This window comes from Lates calcarifer, linkage group LG20 (genome assembly GCF_001640805.2).
Source record: "Lates calcarifer isolate ASB-BC8 linkage group LG20, TLL_Latcal_v3, whole genome shotgun sequence".
Lineage (NCBI taxonomy): Eukaryota > Metazoa > Chordata > Actinopteri > Centropomidae > Lates > Lates calcarifer.
The window spans coordinates 5,828,331-5,845,689 of NC_066852.1; the positions used below are offsets into that span (position 1 = coordinate 5,828,331).

The following is a 17,359-nucleotide window of genomic DNA, read 5'->3' on the forward strand; positions in this document are numbered from 1 at the left end:
TTCTTCCGCCTGTTGACACTGCGCCAAAAAAGTGCAGACCTATCAGAACGAGAAAATATACAAGTATTTAAGATTATCTAATTCAACCACAGATTGTTGTGTTATTTTAGCAGCGAGTATAACTTCATGTCCAAAGTTTTAAAGAGAATAAAAAAAGAAAAACTCGACTAATAAATACAGTTTTGCTTTCACATGACTGTAGACGCATGCGCAGTCGGTCGGTTGTAACTCGAACTACTGAATAATCTGAGAAGCTGTTCGCACTGCACATCTCTCTGCTAAACGACTAGACGCTACAGAGTGTTGTTCTACACAACAGGAGGCGTCTTTCTCAGCAGCATCCAGTGACAGAGCTCCACTGACAAGCAGCCATGAGCTTCTTTGGTTTTGGTCAAAGTGCGGACATCGACATAGTTCTGAATGACGCCGAAACGAGAAAGAAAGCTGAGCATAAAAGCGAAGACGGCAGGAAGGACAAATATTTTCTCTTCTACGATGGGGAAACGGTGTCGGGGAAAGTCAACGTTACGCTTAAATATCCCGGAAAGAGACTGGAGCACAACGGCATCAAGATTGAGTTTATCGGCCAGATTGGTGAGCGGCTGGCGGGCCTGCGTTTCACGCCGAGCCCGCTGACAGAAGTAGCCAAAGTCTGACAGGAGATGTTAGGCAGCTAGCTACGGGCGCTGACCACGCCACTAAACACTCACACTGTGGAGTTTATTACATTTATCTTAATAAGTGAGATGTGAAGCACTTTAACGTCGCACCGGGCGACAACATAGTACTGTACTGTACTAACATTAACAAGTGTCAGTGTGAGGCGGCGGGTCTCGTGACAGACGTAGGTGCAAGCTAACGTCAGCTGACACAGCAGCCATTGGCTAGATGTCTCACTAACCTTTGACCCTTGTTTTTAAAATGTGGATCTGTTCTATCAGATTAGAGCTGTGACTTTCTTACTAAGAGACAGTTTATACATAAATACAATAATATACACTGAATGCTATTAAGTAAAGGTTGAAAATGAAACTTGTGAGCAAACTGAATCTGAATATTACAGATGATACATCATTTATTTCTTTTTGTTCTTCACAAGAAACTAAGTAGCATGGAACTGAAGCTAATTCCTGCAGTGGGGGAATGTAACTGAGTACAGCTTCTTACAGTAATGACATACAGTAATGTAGTTACTTAGTAGATGAAGATTTTCCATGCAAAATATATTATGAGCTTATGCTCTGTAGCTAATGTGCTCAAAACTATGGGGAAGTGTGCCCAGCTGCTCAGGATGTCTAAATAATCCAATTCAGCAAACAAGCAACAATACTTGGAAAGAGGTGGCAGTACTGCGATGGCTATGCAGAGCAGACTCTTAGCAGACTTTATTTCACTAACTGATGTTTCAGCCATATTATAGCATGAAGATATAATTAATTGTAATAGAGTAAAGTGCTCCACAGTATATAAAATGATTAAAATTAGCTACACCCTGCAATGCTTAAATGTTTTTTACATGCTAATTGTAATAATGACCCCATGATAATATATAACAATGTAATATTGATAGGTGGACAGGTGTCTGACATTAATTTAAACAATTTAAACAAGTGACATTGGATGAGTAGGAGGCTAATATTTTCAGACTGTCTGAAAATAACTGTGGTAGATGTTTTTTTTTTTTTTCAGCTATTACAGTACAGTATAAGGCATGTCATGGATTTGATTCCTTCTTCCACCCCTGGAATTCAGGTTGCACCATGTAAAAGTAGTCAACTAATCATACAGTCAAGATATTATACATTTAATAATAGACCCTCATTTTTCAAGTGTCAGGGTACGATAGCAAAATCCTTAAAGAATAAGTCAACTTCACTTAGGGAACTGTTACTTGTGTTGAAGCAAATATTTCATATGAAATCTGCAACTAATTGCACAATGGTTGCACTGTGTTAAGCCTGCCTCAGGGCCTGCTTGATAAAGATATCCAGCAATCCATCTAGTTACAGTTCTTTTGCATCCTTTGAAGGGTACATACTTTTTCTAGTTTAAATTCTTTAATAAATGATTAAAATGTAGTCTTTATAGTTGGGCTTAGTTCAAGTTAAACAGACATTATGCTGCAGTGGTAAGAAGTTCCTCTTTCTTGCTCCTACACACTTAATGCATCTTGAATGTTGCTGCTGCACCCCTCCTGTTCCCCTTTTTCCCATTTGTTTCCAAATGAGAAGTAGTACTTTGGATGGTAGAATTTCTTACAGCATACATCATTTTCTGCCTGAAATAAGATTAAACACTGCAGTGGATGTAGTGTCCCTAATAACAGATCATAATCTGAATGATATTTCAGTTTAAAACAGATAGACATGGGACATCAACAATAGTCAAGACAAAGCTATTACAGTCATCAGATCATATCAGCTGTCAGCTTCAGAGGAAAAGCTTGCACAGACTCCTCATCAGATTATGTCAAAGAATGTCATGTCTGATGTGTCTTTGTGTGATGTGTGTCTTTTCCAGAGCTGTACTATGACAGAGGAAACCACCATGAGTTTGTGTCTCTTGTAAAAGACTTGGCTCGGCCAGGGGAGCTCACACAGTCACAGACGTTTGACTTCGAGTTCACACACGTGGAAAAACCTTACGAGTCTTACACTGGTCAAAACGTCAAATTGCGGTGAGCTCTACTGTGTGCTGAGTGTGTGGTGTGCATGAATGAATTACATTGTAGATTTAGTTGGACTTTGGTGCTGGAACAATCACCATACTTTTTTTTTTTTTTATTGCTCCACCCATAATAGTTTGTAGAAACTTTCATATTAGCAGACTGATGATTTCCACTAGCTCAAATCTTAGTTAATCTTAGTTAAATGTTGAATTATTGGTTTTGATGCATCACTACAATCATCTGATGGCATGTTCCATGTAACCGATACAATGTTTTTATTCACTCGTTAGAGGATGTAATCATTTCTTTTGTTGAAAAGACAAATACCACTCTCATATTTGTCTGTTCTGCAGGCTTATGTGTGGGATTATTTCTTGGCCACCAACCACAGAACCACAACTCACAGTTTTTACATTTTATTTTTTCTAATGATTAAACAAATGAGATATAACATATAAATTTGTGATCTTTAGAGGTGCTAGTTGGAGGAATTTATTACCATTAGAAAGAGACAGGCTAACTGGCTAAGCTAAACCACCACTGGTTGTAGCTTCATATTTAACAGACAGATGTGAGAGTGGTAACAATATTCATCTCTAACTCTCACCAAGAAAGCAAATAAGTATATTTCCAAAAATGTTAACTTATTCCTCTAATGTGATATGGAACTGCACAGTGCACAGTTAATGTTCAACACTGATCCTAAGCAAAGGCTGATAAAGTAGAACAAGTTGTGCTCTACATTAACTGAAGTCTTGTAGTCCTGTTTCATACATACATGGCTTGTGAACTAATTTTTGTATTTGCTTCCAGATACTTCCTGAGGGCGACAGTAAGCCGGCGACTGAATGACATTAGCAAAGAGCTGGACATCGTGGTCCACACTCTCAGCACCTACCCTGAGCTCAACTCCTCCATCAAGATGGAAGTGGGAATCGAGGACTGTCTACACATAGAGTTTGAGTACAATAAATCAAAGTACGATTTGTTTGTACTGTTAAGTTAAGCCTTTTAGATCAGAATTGTACTTGTTTCCCTCCTGAAAGCAAGAGAGAGTGAGAAAATGAGTGTTTGGTTTTGACAGATGCCGTTTGCTTGCAGGTATCACCTAAAAGATGTCATCGTAGGGAAGATTTACTTCCTGCTGGTGAGGATTAAGATCAGACATATGGAGATTGATATCATTAAGCGGGAGACAACCGGCACAGGACCCAACGTCTACCATGAGAACGACACCATAGCGAAGTACGAAATCATGGATGGAGCTCCAGTCAGAGGTAATGACAAGTGTATTTACTGTCTGTAGTGGGTAATGAACTTAGTCTCTGTTGTGTGTTTGGATTGTGAGTTCATTTGTTGCACACTAATTCTGCTTCTGACTTCTCGCGCTGCAGGAGAGTCCATCCCCATCAGGCTGTTTCTGGCAGGCTATGAGATGACACCCACCATGAGAGACATTAACAAGAAGTTCTCTGTGCGGTACTACCTCAACCTGGTCCTCATCGATGAGGAGGAAAGACGCTATTTCAAACAGCAGGTACACACACTGTACTGCAGCCTCGTCTTGTCCTGGAGATATCTGTAGTTCATCTGTTACAGTTCCCAGCAGGATATATGTAAGGGACCACCACTGGCACATGACTTTATGTCATCTTGTATATCATTAGTCTTGTATTGTTATGTTGCAGGAGATCACTCTGTGGAGGAAAGGTGATATAGTGAGGAAGAGTATGTCTCACCAAGCAGCCATCGCCTCCCAGCGCTTTGAAGGCTCCTCCAATCCAGAGAGGTCCCAGTCCCAGAGCAATGAAGAAGGCGACAGCTAAAGCCCAGCATGCACTTCACCCCTGCGTAGTGAGTGTCTGAGTGAACACACTGCAGAAATTGTCAGCAAAGTCTGAATGTGAATGTAATTTGTTTGCATCGAGATAGAATGCACTGCAGTGTTTTTCCAAGTGTGTGTGCGAGTGTGCATGAGTGAGTGAGAGGCTTTGAAATATGACAGTGTGTGTTTGTCAAGGGAACAAACAGTCAGACCAGGCTTAGACTGTAGTTTGCGAGTAATGTTTGCGAGTGTTTGTTTTAACCACCTTGAAGTACTGGCTGGGTGGAGTTTACCACACAAAGACTGATTAGACAGTCTCAGCTAATTTGTCTGTCATTAAAAACTGCACAAATTTGAATCAACTTAAGTGCTTAGCTTAATTCTTTTGGCGTTTATTATACAGTTATAGAGTGGGGCAAACTTCACCCGTTAGATGCACTTAAATATCATTTGCAAATACTGTTTAGCCGATACCTTGAATTCACGTGTGTGTATGAATGTACAGAATGTGGCAGAGAGCCATCTCGGGTGTTTTTCTAACTTTCCCTCAAACTGCTTAGGCTGGATGATTGCGCTGTGCAGAAACTGTAGTCATACAGTAGGTTTATAAAACGTTTTTTATTTTACAGTACAGTTCTGTATGTCTTCTCACAAGAATGTGACATTAATTCATTTAAGATTATTTTGCTGCCATTCCCTATGCTGAGAAAAAACTCCTCTCATCTGGTTTTAATTTAAATATTTTTCTCCTGCAGTTAAAAAACAAACAAAACAAACAGTGTCTCTTAGATAATAAAGTTCAAGACTTCAGAAATGCTCTGAATAAAGGACATTTACATATTTGTATGCTTAAAATATTTTCATACATTCCAAAGCTCTCATCAGAAATAGGCATGACTACAGAGTATTTATTTTTTAACAAAATTCCATTTTTAACCAACATGAAATGTTTGATCAGCATCAGTTGCTTGTGGGTCAGAGCCAGGTGTTGCCACTGCTGCTTATAACAAACATGGCTCCTCCAACCACCGTTGTTACAGTCTCTGATTGTTTGAAGCCCTGCTTTCTTATTTGCACTATAATCTCGCTATGATTTTTTTTTTTTTTTTGCTTCCAGTGCTGTTGTTGAACTCACTGGACTCATGACAGGTTTCATATGTAGAGTAAATGTCAGACTCCGCTACCCCCGGCCATCACTTCAAATCTAATACAGACAGTATTACGCCCGTGTTTGCTGACAAAGTCGACATAGATGCTCAGGAGTCCTGCCTGTCAGTAGTCTGTAGGCTGCTGGGACTGGCTGCCTCTTTGTTAGTTAGCTGTGTGCCTAAGGGTTTATTGCCAAAACATTTCAGTGCAATACTAGATAACAATTGCCACAGTGTACTGCTGTGCCCTTTCTTTCCATTTAGACCATGTTAATCAGTTTATCCACTACAGCCACTTTATTATTAAAATGGATTTAGTGTAAAGATGGTGATGATTTATCTTAATGTGAAAGTGTCAGTCCTATCTCAGTCCTATTGAGTTCTTAAGTACAATTCAGAACCCTAAGAATCCCAAACCCCGTCTATTTTCTAATTAAGTATAATCAGGTTATTTTCTTGCTTCTGGTCAGGCAGAGTAGATAATGGAGTTCCTGTGACATTACCTCTTCTTATTTTGTGTCCTTTTTTAAAATAGATCTTTTCCACACTGAAAAAAGCAAGCACACACTATTGAGTACAAAGTGTGAAGCACTGAAACTGAGCCCCAGCACTCAGCTTGTTGCCCTGACATTGCCCCAGCCTGCTGCCTTTTGCTTGACAAGCTTATGCTGTGCAACTTTGCAAAATCTATCACTGTGTATCATTAAAGATATAGACAGCTATATATTTCATACTCTTTTTTTTTTTTTTTGGCAGTAAGGTCAAATTTTAATATGCTGTTGTTGTGCTGAAGCAACATGTCACCAGACTGCTGTTCAGGTAACTGCTAAAATATAGGACACCAGCCTATGGTGTGTTGATCTGAGCCAACAGGACATTTTTATTCAGATTCATGTAGCTTGACTGAAGAGGTTCCTTCTTCTGAGATTTTTCCTTGACATGTTATTAATGGTGGGAGAAATCACTGCCTTGTACACCACTCTATAGCTCTTTTTTAAGTTTTACTCTCCACAGGATCATTAAAATATGAATAACCTTTTAAATTCAAACCCCCTCCTCCCTAATTTGTCAAATCAACCCTGCTTTGAAGCTTAATTTATAATGATTGTTTTTTAATAATAAAACAAATCCTGTATTCTGTTTACTGAGAATTTTCAGCTGCTCTCTGTTTTAACCCAAAAGTTACTAACTAGTAGATTAGAGAACTGGAAGCAGCTCTGTGGCTGCTGAGGGGCCTCAGCATTGTAATATTTTCACTTCAGCCACTAGTAGGACATGTATATTTAACTTAGTATAGTTCTGTTAAAGTTCAGAATAAAGTGAAGGTGGCTGTTGTGGCTGTGTGTTCAGACAGAAAACAAAGCAAATTTTAGAGACAACACAATTTCATACCAGTTAAATGGAAAGACTTGTTTAGATGCAAATTCAACCGGAGACGCACAAACTGACACGTTATGAATCTTACTCATAAAAGTTGAGAGACAAGAGGAAAAAGGAGAGAGGCTGGAGGGAAATAACAGAGACAAGTGGAGATGCTGCTGAGTTATTAGTTCAGTAAGAGGCTGAGCTGAGCACAGACCCGGATGACATGGTCGGTGCGTCCTTTGGTAACTAGCTTACAGCTAACATACATTTGCTGTTTGGGGCAAATTAATTTGCACAAATGAAGCACAGTGAAAATTCCCTTCAGTTTCTGTCTGAACACACCTTCAGAGAGATGAGGTCCAACAAACTGAAGATCCACAGCTGCTGTTTCTAAAGACTGACATATTGGTCCTACTAACTTCTAGCTCATGTCAGAACATCCTAACATGTCATCAGGTGCAGGCTAAAAGGCAAGAACTATCTCAAGAGCCAAGAGTACTTACTAAACTGCTAATACAAAATAAAGCCCCAGTAGCGAGACATGACCGTTGTCCTCTGCATGTACTACTCCTCTTCCTTCTCTGACCCCAGCTCCCAGCCTAGTAATTTTCATATAGTCACTAAATTGTAAATGTGTTGTCCTTATCTCCCTGCCTAACTCCGTGTACTTTATTTTAGCGGTTACCTCCACTGAGACAACACTTCACTGAAATCTGTTGAAGAAAAACAAGTATCATTCAAGAAACAAGTGTACACAGTACATGTTTTTGTTTTTGTTTTGTTTTTTTGTTTTTTTCTTAAATGTGGCTGTTATTTTACTTGCTGCCAGTCCTGGTACAGACACAGTAGCTAAACTAACCCAGTTTGTAATAAAGAGTAAACTGAGATTAAAATAGAAAAGAATGATGAAATGTACAGTAAACTATAAATGCACAATGTAAATGCAACCTCCTCCTTTTTTTTTGTTTATGTTCTTGTCATATTTTATCTTCCTGTCTATAAATGTTGATTTTGATCATTTTATATTCTTGTTTTACTTTGCATTAAAAGGGAGTAACTGAATAACACATTTTCTCTGTGTTAATTGTGTGACATTAACTTGTACAAAATGAAATTCCAGTGTTGGTGTGCTCTTCCTGGGTCTGAGTTCTCTTCTTGATTGTGGATATATATTTTGCATATTTTTCTTACCATGAATGTCAGAATGATAAACATTACTTAGTCATATATTTTTACCTGAGTGAATCAGACTTGCACTGCACGTGAGCTGACTCCATGTTTAGTCCCTCTGGCAGTGATGTGGACCATCTCAAATTCTGTTTTTCAGTTTTGTTGAAATTATTGTTTTGGGCATGGATTTAGAAATTTAAATGCTTCATGATTGTTCTCAGTAAATGTCTCGTTGATGGACCAGAGTAAATCCCCAGTATAATCCTCACTGTGGGGAGCACATGGTGCCACTAGGGGGCAGGTTTACATCACATTTCTTTATGAACCAGATTCGCTGGGCACAGACCAATTTGTGTAAGTTAAGGCCACTGTTAAATTGCATTACTTAAAGGGTAAGAGATTATAAGTCAAGAAAGGTTGTCTAGACATTTGTAGCAAGTGATAACCTGTAATTATTACATCTGCTATACTGTACATGTGTAAATTAGGTCCTCAAGAAAATGTGAGTGTATAACAGCCTTAAAAAGACTGCAAACAAAGCTTTTTTTTTTGCCTCAGACATAAATAAGAAACTCGTCACTCCTGAGGCAAATCTTTTTCTTTTATGCAGAGTGCAGGCAGTTAAACTGATCCAAATGACTCATTCATCATGTTAAACAGGGAGTGAAGCTCTAGCAGTTGAACAGACTTAGTAGGAATGATATTGTGGTTTGGTGTTGTGTGTTGTCAATAATCAGGAAGTATTTCTGCCATGTAAGAGAAAACGTTGGTGTTAAAGAGAAAACGTTTGACTGAATGCAGACTGAAGGTCTTATTATGAGGTGGCATCTCTGTCACAGTCGGCTTCAACTGAAAGTCCTTGTGCTCGACAGACAGGGCAATTGTATGAGGGTGTAAGAAAAGATGGACGTCAACAAGATGTTCAGCCGTGATCACGAGACAGATGCACCAACTGCCAGTTCTGGATCTGAGGTGAAACAGATAAAATCAGCAGTATGGAAAGTAGCTGATCATCTTTTCCCAGATGATGAAGAATCTTTTCCCAATACCAAACTGCTCTTAACTTTTTATCCTCACAAGACTCATTGCAGTAATTACACACTACTTTCCAATTTGTCACACGTTTTCTCCCATAGCCTGAGGGCAGCAGCTGTGGCATCTTTGCTAGTCCATTGTCAAATGTCATCTTTGTCATGAAAATTAGTCAAATTAATGACAGCATGCCTTTGTGTTGTGTGGCTACTAAAAGATCCCTTCCTAATATGCTATCAGTGGAAGTGATAGTGGACTGTCTTGATCTGAAGCTAATATGAGGCTTCAGGAGTCCAAATGATTCAGAGTAGACTAACTGGTAGATATCCATTTGACCTGATTAACAGAGACTGCTGACTAGTATTATCCTAACTATTGGCACACCATGCAGCTTACTGAGAGGAAAGGCATGACTCATGCCATCGTGATATGTGATTAATTGACCATTTATATGTGTATAAACTGTAAAGCTACACAAAAATACTGTGCTGTGTTGTCTTTTGTAAGGATAGATGTGTTTGTGGTGCAGCTGATGACTGCGTGACTGAATATGAGCTGTTAATGTATGTAATGGAAATGTGACACTCCGTGTACAAGTACAAACTGTATGAATCATTGGTAGTGGTTCACGGTGTTTTGCTGATTGTGAATCTTGTGCCAGAGACTGAAGTCAAGCATACAGATGCAGAATATCTTTGCAGACCAGCGGCTTCAGGTCATTAAGGTTCTTCATTTATATCCCCAGGCTGAGGCAGTCTGTCACTTAAGCCTGCCAGGTAGAGAGTGAACTAAAACAGGCCAGGGATCATCTGACTGAGAAAGGCATTGGTAGGAGCAAGAAGATGAGATTCTCTTTTAGAACCACCCTGGAACCATGAGGGATTTTTATGATCCAGTCAGCCACTTGAATTATTGTTATTATTAAACACAGTGTAGATTCACTTGAATGGCTGCCTGCTGCATCTCACAAGTAAAACACTGCCAGTAACTGGTCAAAAAAATAGGTTACAATACCAAAAAAATAATAAATAGCATGTTTGAAACTAATGACCAGACCTGCACAAAAGCTCAGTTCGAACCAGTCCAACCACTGTTTCAGATCATTGGGAACATCTTGCATGAATTAGTCTCTCTGGGTCATTGGACATTCCAAAATATGAAAATGGATTATTTCAAGCCCCTCTGTTGTAAATTCACTGCTATGCCTGACATCATGCTTTGTGAATGATACAGCCTCTGCTCAGTTTCAGATGACAGATATTTTAGAGAAAGACTCCTCGTTCCAAACAACAACATGATCCAGGATCAGCTTCTGTTTACTGGTGCTGGCTTAAGTAAAGACCATTCTCATAGATGCAAGGGTGGCTTTGTGCTGGACTTTGAATCCTCCTCTGAGGATCACACTGCCATATTGCTGTCAGAGGATCACATTGCCTCTTTATGGTGTCTGCGTGTGCATATGACTGAAAGAGATCCAAATTCACTCACAACATTGCATACATACATCATACATGTTTGTATAAAAAATGAATTGTCAACTTGTGGAGAGAGTGGCTATGGTTAAGCTCAGCACTGCTTGTCATCTGGCTGGTAATCTGGTATGGCCATGACACCAAAAAAGAAGAGCATCATTTCATGTTTTATTCAGCTATACAAAAAAAGTATGGGTGATTTAATTAAATTAGTGAAATTAAAGATCATTTTAATGGTGCGTTTATTGGCTACCCCTAAGTCCGTGGTTGGAACCATCTAAAGTCACTTGGACATTTCAGAACTACAAAGCAATTTATTTATCTTGGTCTTAGTATCAAAACTGCCCTCATCTAAACGAAGTTAGAATGTGACAGTTGGTTTGTTTTAAAAATGCAGCTGCTGTAAGATCTTTTATGTTGCAGTATCAGCAAAATAGCTGAGCTAAGAAATGTTTTGAAAAAAGTCTTTATGCATGCTTTAAAAATGCATAGTATATAATGCAAGTAATAATCAGACGCCACCAAGTCATGCCAGTCGGGGCAGAACGAAAATGATAGCAAAATGCATATTTGCATTCTATTTTCTCAGCCTTTGACTAGCTCGAGTGCAGCATTTCCAGCAGCACGTGAACGCGGCACAGAGATAGCGCTGCTTCTCTGCTCCAGTCAGTATCTAGTCCGAGGTGTGCTCTCCATTGAGTAGCACACGGAGGAGGCTCTTTACAAGTTTCAACCTGGAAATAGCGTCTTGTGACTCAAGAGGAGGGCGAATTTAGTCAGACTTTTGTTTCAAAAGTGACGGAATCATTTGGGAAGATACTAGTCTTTATTTTTTCCCGAGAACACAACAGAACGTTGCCTGTGAGCCGTGTTGTCCCAGGGGAGCCTTTTTTGTTTGGGGTTAACCAAACTGTGAACGTTACCTCTGGCGCGTTTTCCTTCAGCTCGGGGAGTAATTGAAAAATATTCTCAAATACTTTCTGCCTGACGTGTTTGGGTCTGCTGGGTTAAGCTGTGATGAAGAGAGAATTTAACAGCGGTGAAGCGCCAGACGGAGACAGCGAAAGCTAAGCTCATCTCAGCGACCAACGGTGGTCAACGACCACAGCCTCGACCACAGAAACACAGGTACTTTTACTTGGAACTTAGCACAGTAATCCTTCATGCTCGTGATGTGTGCTTTGTCCCCTCTCCAATTGCTTTGCTAGATAACATTATGTAGAGCTGTAGTTGGTGTTTAGTGGCCAGACAGTGTAAACTGTCTCATGTTAGTCGGCGGGCATGTGTGTATTGTGTGTGTGTGTGTGTGTGTGTGTAAGGGGGGTGGGGTGTGTGTGTGTGTGTGGGGGGGGGTTTATTGGCCAAAGCGAGAGTTCGTCTCCCCAGCCAGTCATGGCTTGCATGGAGTTGACTAATCCTCCCGTAGTGAGAATGATAAGCAGAATCTCATTCAAAAATAGGGCAATTTAAAACTGCTTTAAGTTCAGCGCTGCTCTCACAAAACAACAACACTATTTCTGTAATATTAAGGATTTTGTTCTAATTCGGTTGTACCACCAACTGCTACCAAACGCGATCACAGCCGTGATGAAGTTGAATAAAAATATTCTCTATCCATATGCTGCTTGGTGAATCAGATGATGCCGCATTCACATGAAAACTGTATCGATTCGTGAAAGGATATTATTTATGTCTCTCTTTTTTTTAGCCATTTATGGAGACCATCAACAGAAGAAAACATCAAACTGCTGTATTTTCAGTGGAGTCTGGTTTGCGGCGTTCCCCACACATAAAAAGTGCCTATGTGAAGATCTAAAAGCTGTCATGATGAAATCCGCTCAGTTCTGTTTCAGTCTAGCTGAAAACAATTCATTTTCTGAATGTTGCATTACCTTTTAAAATGTGCCAGTGCTTCAGTGGAGACACTGGGCTCCACTGCTTCAAAGAGAAAAGTGTTGGTCTAAGTCTCTCTATTTGGCATTCTCTTTTTAAAATGATTTCATTTGAAATGTTGAATCCTAAATTAGGTGTGATCCACCAGAGACCATCTGAAAGCTACCCACTGCCTCACATGTCATTTGATCCACGGTTCCAGCAGTCCTCTGATGCTTCATTCCCTGTGTTAGATTATAATTTAATCAGATATGGACAGAGGCCTTTAATCCTTATTTAACCAGCTACAAACAGGGAGGAATACACTTCTACACACTATTCATATAAGTTGCATCCAAGCACAGCTACAACCCTGTTACACCATGGAACATCTTCACTGAAATATTTGGGCAGTAAGTGCCTTGCTCAGGGGCACTTGAAGCACACTTTTCTCAGGAGGACTGAGTGTTTTCCAATCATCTCCCTTGTGCAACATTTCCTGGTTAGCATGACTAATTGTTCAGCAACACGCCTGTAAAATGTATTACACTGCTGCCTCCAACATCATCGGCGTGGAACAGTTTACAAGTCATGGTTCGTTAGGTATTTTGCTGTCAGGGTCACGGTTCAGTGTAGTATGTTTTCTATGCAGCGGGAGAAATCATACCTGTGTCAGTTGGCCTGTGTGTGTGTTTGTGAAAACATATATCTTATCTGCATGTCTACAACTATGCTAGCATTCCTAGCATTTTGGTGCTACTTTGAGCCAAATACTCTAGTTTGTTAAAGTTTCTTATATGAAGAAATAACCCTGTACACACTTTCATTGTAACAACTTAATGTCTTTGCCAATAAGTTTTGTCATCATACACTTTTTTATAAGACCTGTCATTGCAGAGTGGCACTGTGAATTTCCTTTTTTTCTGAAGGAGTAATTTACAAACAGTCCTGGAAATCAGATTCTTTTTTGATGAAATCTGACACTACATTGTGGAGACCTTTCACCAAGTGGGACACTGAAAAAACACCAGTCTGTGTTGCCCATATGAAGTTCAGTCTATATGTCACTCATAAACCCACACTAGCCAAGTAACAATCAGCTTCAGTAACAGAGGTTATTCCTGGTCAGAGACTTGTATTCGCTCCTTTGAGGAGTACACCCTTTGTAGCAGTTTTAGAATAATGGCTTTTACTTGGAGATTTAGACCACGATTCACATACAATGATGCTGTAATTGCAGTTGTAAAGTATTGAGTTCTTAGCTGACAGAGCAAGAAAACCAGATGATTATTTTCATAGATTTTATATCTAGCTGAGGAGAATTTTTGCCACTAAATAGATAAAATAGAGACACTATTAAATATTAATTACTCATCAGATGACACATAGGGAATTATGGTAACACTTGACAGTACTTTTGAGCTGTCATGTCCTTCAACTCATAGAGTTTATGTGGCAATGAGAAGGAGCTGTTTGTCCTCAGCTCATTTACCTATAGTCTCTCTTAGTGAACACAGGCCTGAGTATAAATGCAGGTTTATTTGACATTGAAATACCCATCTCATTGCAATGAATGCAATTTGTTGATCAGTTTTTGTTGTTGAGGTCAGTGTCAGTGTTCCTGTTCCTTCAACCAGGTCAGTATAGGATGAGGAGGGGCCACAGTGGTCCTTTATGAAATAGTGAAATGCCAAAGTATATGAAAAGTACTTTTATTTGTGGCCACTGTTAATATGTGAGATTGAAATAATCTATCAAGACTGTTAACATTAGCACGGCAAGGTTCTATATGGAAGCAAATGAGCAAAAGTGAAGCTGCTGTTTTACGTTTGGACAGCCAGGACAGCTCAAAGAAAAAAACAACACACTCTGTGGTGCAATGGTGGAGACTCAAACCATTTCAGATTTCTTACTGTGGTAACTTCAGGGTTAGCTATAGCTGAACAGACAGGTGGCACAACTATTTGTAGTTGCTTATGGATGATGTAAATCTTGGAGACTGCAGCACATTTGTCACACATGTCAAGCCGAGCTAAGGTTTTGTACCAGCGGAGAAAGAAAGCTAATATATGATAAAGGAAGAGGCAGTGTAGTAAGTACAACAATTCAGCTTCGAGTAGTGAAAAAGACTAATGACAGAAGAGAAGAAGCCTGCATAATGTGGTCTGAACTTGCCTAAAGTCACCGCCACTTTAGCTGTGAGTTTCTGTATTAAGTTGGTAGGGTAGTAATACTATTGCATATATTCAAATTCTCCTGCAGTAGTTTTTTTGCCATGCTGTTGGCATGAGTCTAGGGAAGGTCCACCTCTTTGTTCCACAGTGAAATATCTCAGCAGCTGTTGAATGGAAAGAATATTTCTGACTTTCTGATTTTTGATCTAGTGCCACCAGCAGGTTGATGTTTGTTGGTTTTAGTGACAAGTCTTGACAGTGACTGGATGCATTGCAGTGAAAGTTTGTACAGACAAAGATATTTTTTGTTTTATGTTAATCTGCCAGTTATTCCCTTGATTAAATGATAAAAAATGCAACAGATCCTCCTAAGAAAGTAGAACATTTGGTATTTTGATTAATTGATTATAGCTGATCAAACATTTCAGCTCCACCATGGTTTATGACCAAACACCTGCTAAATGAATGTTATTTCCATCACTTTTAGCTGTAGTTTATGCCTAATACTAGTTAGGAAATGTTAGCACGCTAACAGGCTAAACTAAGATGGTGAACATGGTAAACATAATGTCTGCTAAACATGCTGGCATTGTCATTGTGAGGATGTTAGCAGTAAGCTTAAAGCACCACTGTGCCTCAGGGCTGGGTTATACAAGAAAGGTTATACTAGAAAACTTTTACATGTTTGTACAACGTGTTGTCAGACCACATCTGAAGTAGTTTGAGAGGGTTTACAAAGCTGTTCATGGCCAGCATGGCTGCAGACACTGGTTTAAAACTCAGTAAGAAGCACATAGGGGTGCAGGTGCTAATTTTAAGTGAGCACATACATGTATCCTGCCTTTTTTTAGATTTCACTACAGTGATCTTGACCTTGGTTTTGTTTTTAAACAAAACAGTTGGCTGTCCTGGATGAAGCCAGAAACCTATCGTGTAATGATAGGTCATATTGTTCAGGTAGTTAAATAATTTTAAGCATAATATAATACATTTTCATTTCTAATGAGTGCCCTCACAGCACCTATTTAATGAAGCTAAATCTTGGTTTTCCAGTATTTTACATCTTTAGCTTATAGTAATTTACACTATGATAAAGGCAAATCAGGTGTATCCAAATAAACAGTAAAACAAATCCTAATCATAAGTCTATGAAAACACCTCTTATCAACAGGACAACATTTACTTTGGAAGTGTGTATTTAGATGAAATAAAATTGGAAACACTGTTCAGACTGACTGTCCTCCTTCTCCTGTTACGCAACCAACTGCTTTCTTTTGTTTTCTTGTTATGTACATGAAACCTCCTGCGCTCTCAAAGGTCTCCTTGTTTGTCTCCATCCTCGGCAGCCACGCACAAAGCCAGACATGACCTCTGACCCCAGACTTAGATACTGACGCATTGTGCGGTGTTGAGCATTCACTGTGATTCCTTTCCACATGTTCATTAATTATGCATAATGCATACGCTGCTATCCTCAGGCCATGTCCCACACATACATAGAGCCGCACACTCTCTGTTCGCAGTGTGAAAAAGCATCTCGCTCCAAGCTCGGTGCACTGTCGCAGGCCTCTGAGGATGCCGTGACATTCCCAAAGGAGATTCCATTCCCCCGTAAACAATCCTGGCATTGACATCGCCGCTGATTAGTGAGTTGCCAGGGTATTCCCACAATGGCCCAGCAGAGGATAATGAGATCAGATCGACAAAATGGAGTTCTCATTCAGGACTTTGTTGGCAGCAAGTTGTGTGAAACTACTTGGAAGGATTTAGAGAAGCCATGAAGCTGAGAGTTTAGCTTGGTGTCTTACCAAAAGTGTGGAAATTCAACAGATTGTTGTGACAAGGTGCTGAAAGCATCCAGTAAGCACTGGAAGCTGCCAGAGCTACTTGTACCTGAGCTCAGAGATTTGTCTCCTGTGTTTTTTGTCAGCATTTTTACAGCCTCTTTCTGGAACTGTTGGAGTACGTTTCTTCTGAAACTATGGTGCCTGGGATGTGTTTTTCCTCAGTTTCTAGTCTTAGGCTATATTCACATAGACATTTGCCCTGTGTTAAAACAATACAAGAGGACAGTGTTTGTGGGCATGTTGTTTCATGTACATTGATATGATCTGGGAAGTCCACTTGGAGGAACAGATTTATCTTTTTGAAGGCTTATCAGATAACTCTGGAAATACATCATGGTGGAAACTGTTTTTCTTTCATTATGAAGATCTTGAGGTAAATGGCAGAAATACAGTTCACTCATGTAACAGAGTAATCCACCAGGAATGCATATTTGCATGTCTGTTATTGGCCAAAGCAGCGCCTTGCTGGAGTATGTGATGTTGCATTGTAGAAAAAGTTGAACACGGCCTGACCTCTATTGTTCTGGTGAACAGGGTACAAACAGAAGTTGGATTGATCGTCGAGGAAAAATTAGGTCATTGCAGCACAGAACGGAGCCAAAAGTAATGAAATTCTCAAATATATGATTTAACAGTAAAACGAAGTAAAGGACGTATATGAAATATAATAAATTGAAGTAATTAAGATATAGAACATTCATTCTATGATGAGTTTTGACTGAGTTGGAAGAAAATGTATTTGGCAGTCATTCACAAGAAGAAGCAGCTGAGTTAATAAACCCATGA

At 39.5% G+C, this 17,359-nt stretch overlaps 2 protein-coding genes across 2 annotated transcripts in view; both read left to right on the forward strand.

The window, feature by feature from the left end:
• The first annotated feature begins 202 nt into the window (after positions 1-202).
• Positions 203-8,075, forward strand: vps26bl (vacuolar protein sorting 26 homolog B, like). The gene is made up of 7 exons (XM_018692259.2): positions 203-594; positions 2,521-2,677; positions 3,482-3,646; positions 3,770-3,945; positions 4,063-4,205; positions 4,357-4,522; positions 7,685-8,075. The coding sequence occupies exons 1-6, from the start codon at positions 372-374 to the stop codon at positions 4,492-4,494; spliced, it is 1,002 nt and encodes a 333-aa protein (XP_018547775.1). The 5' UTR covers positions 203-371; the 3' UTR covers positions 4,495-4,522; positions 7,685-8,075.
• Positions 8,076-11,331: 3,256 nt separating this feature from the next.
• Positions 11,332-17,359, forward strand: part of LOC108893531 (rho GTPase-activating protein 32-like) — a 99,547-nt gene continuing 93,519 nt past the window's right edge. Inside the window, 1 exon segment of the mRNA XM_018691640.2 lies at positions 11,332-11,808. The gene's annotated coding sequence lies outside the window, so the exon portion shown is untranslated.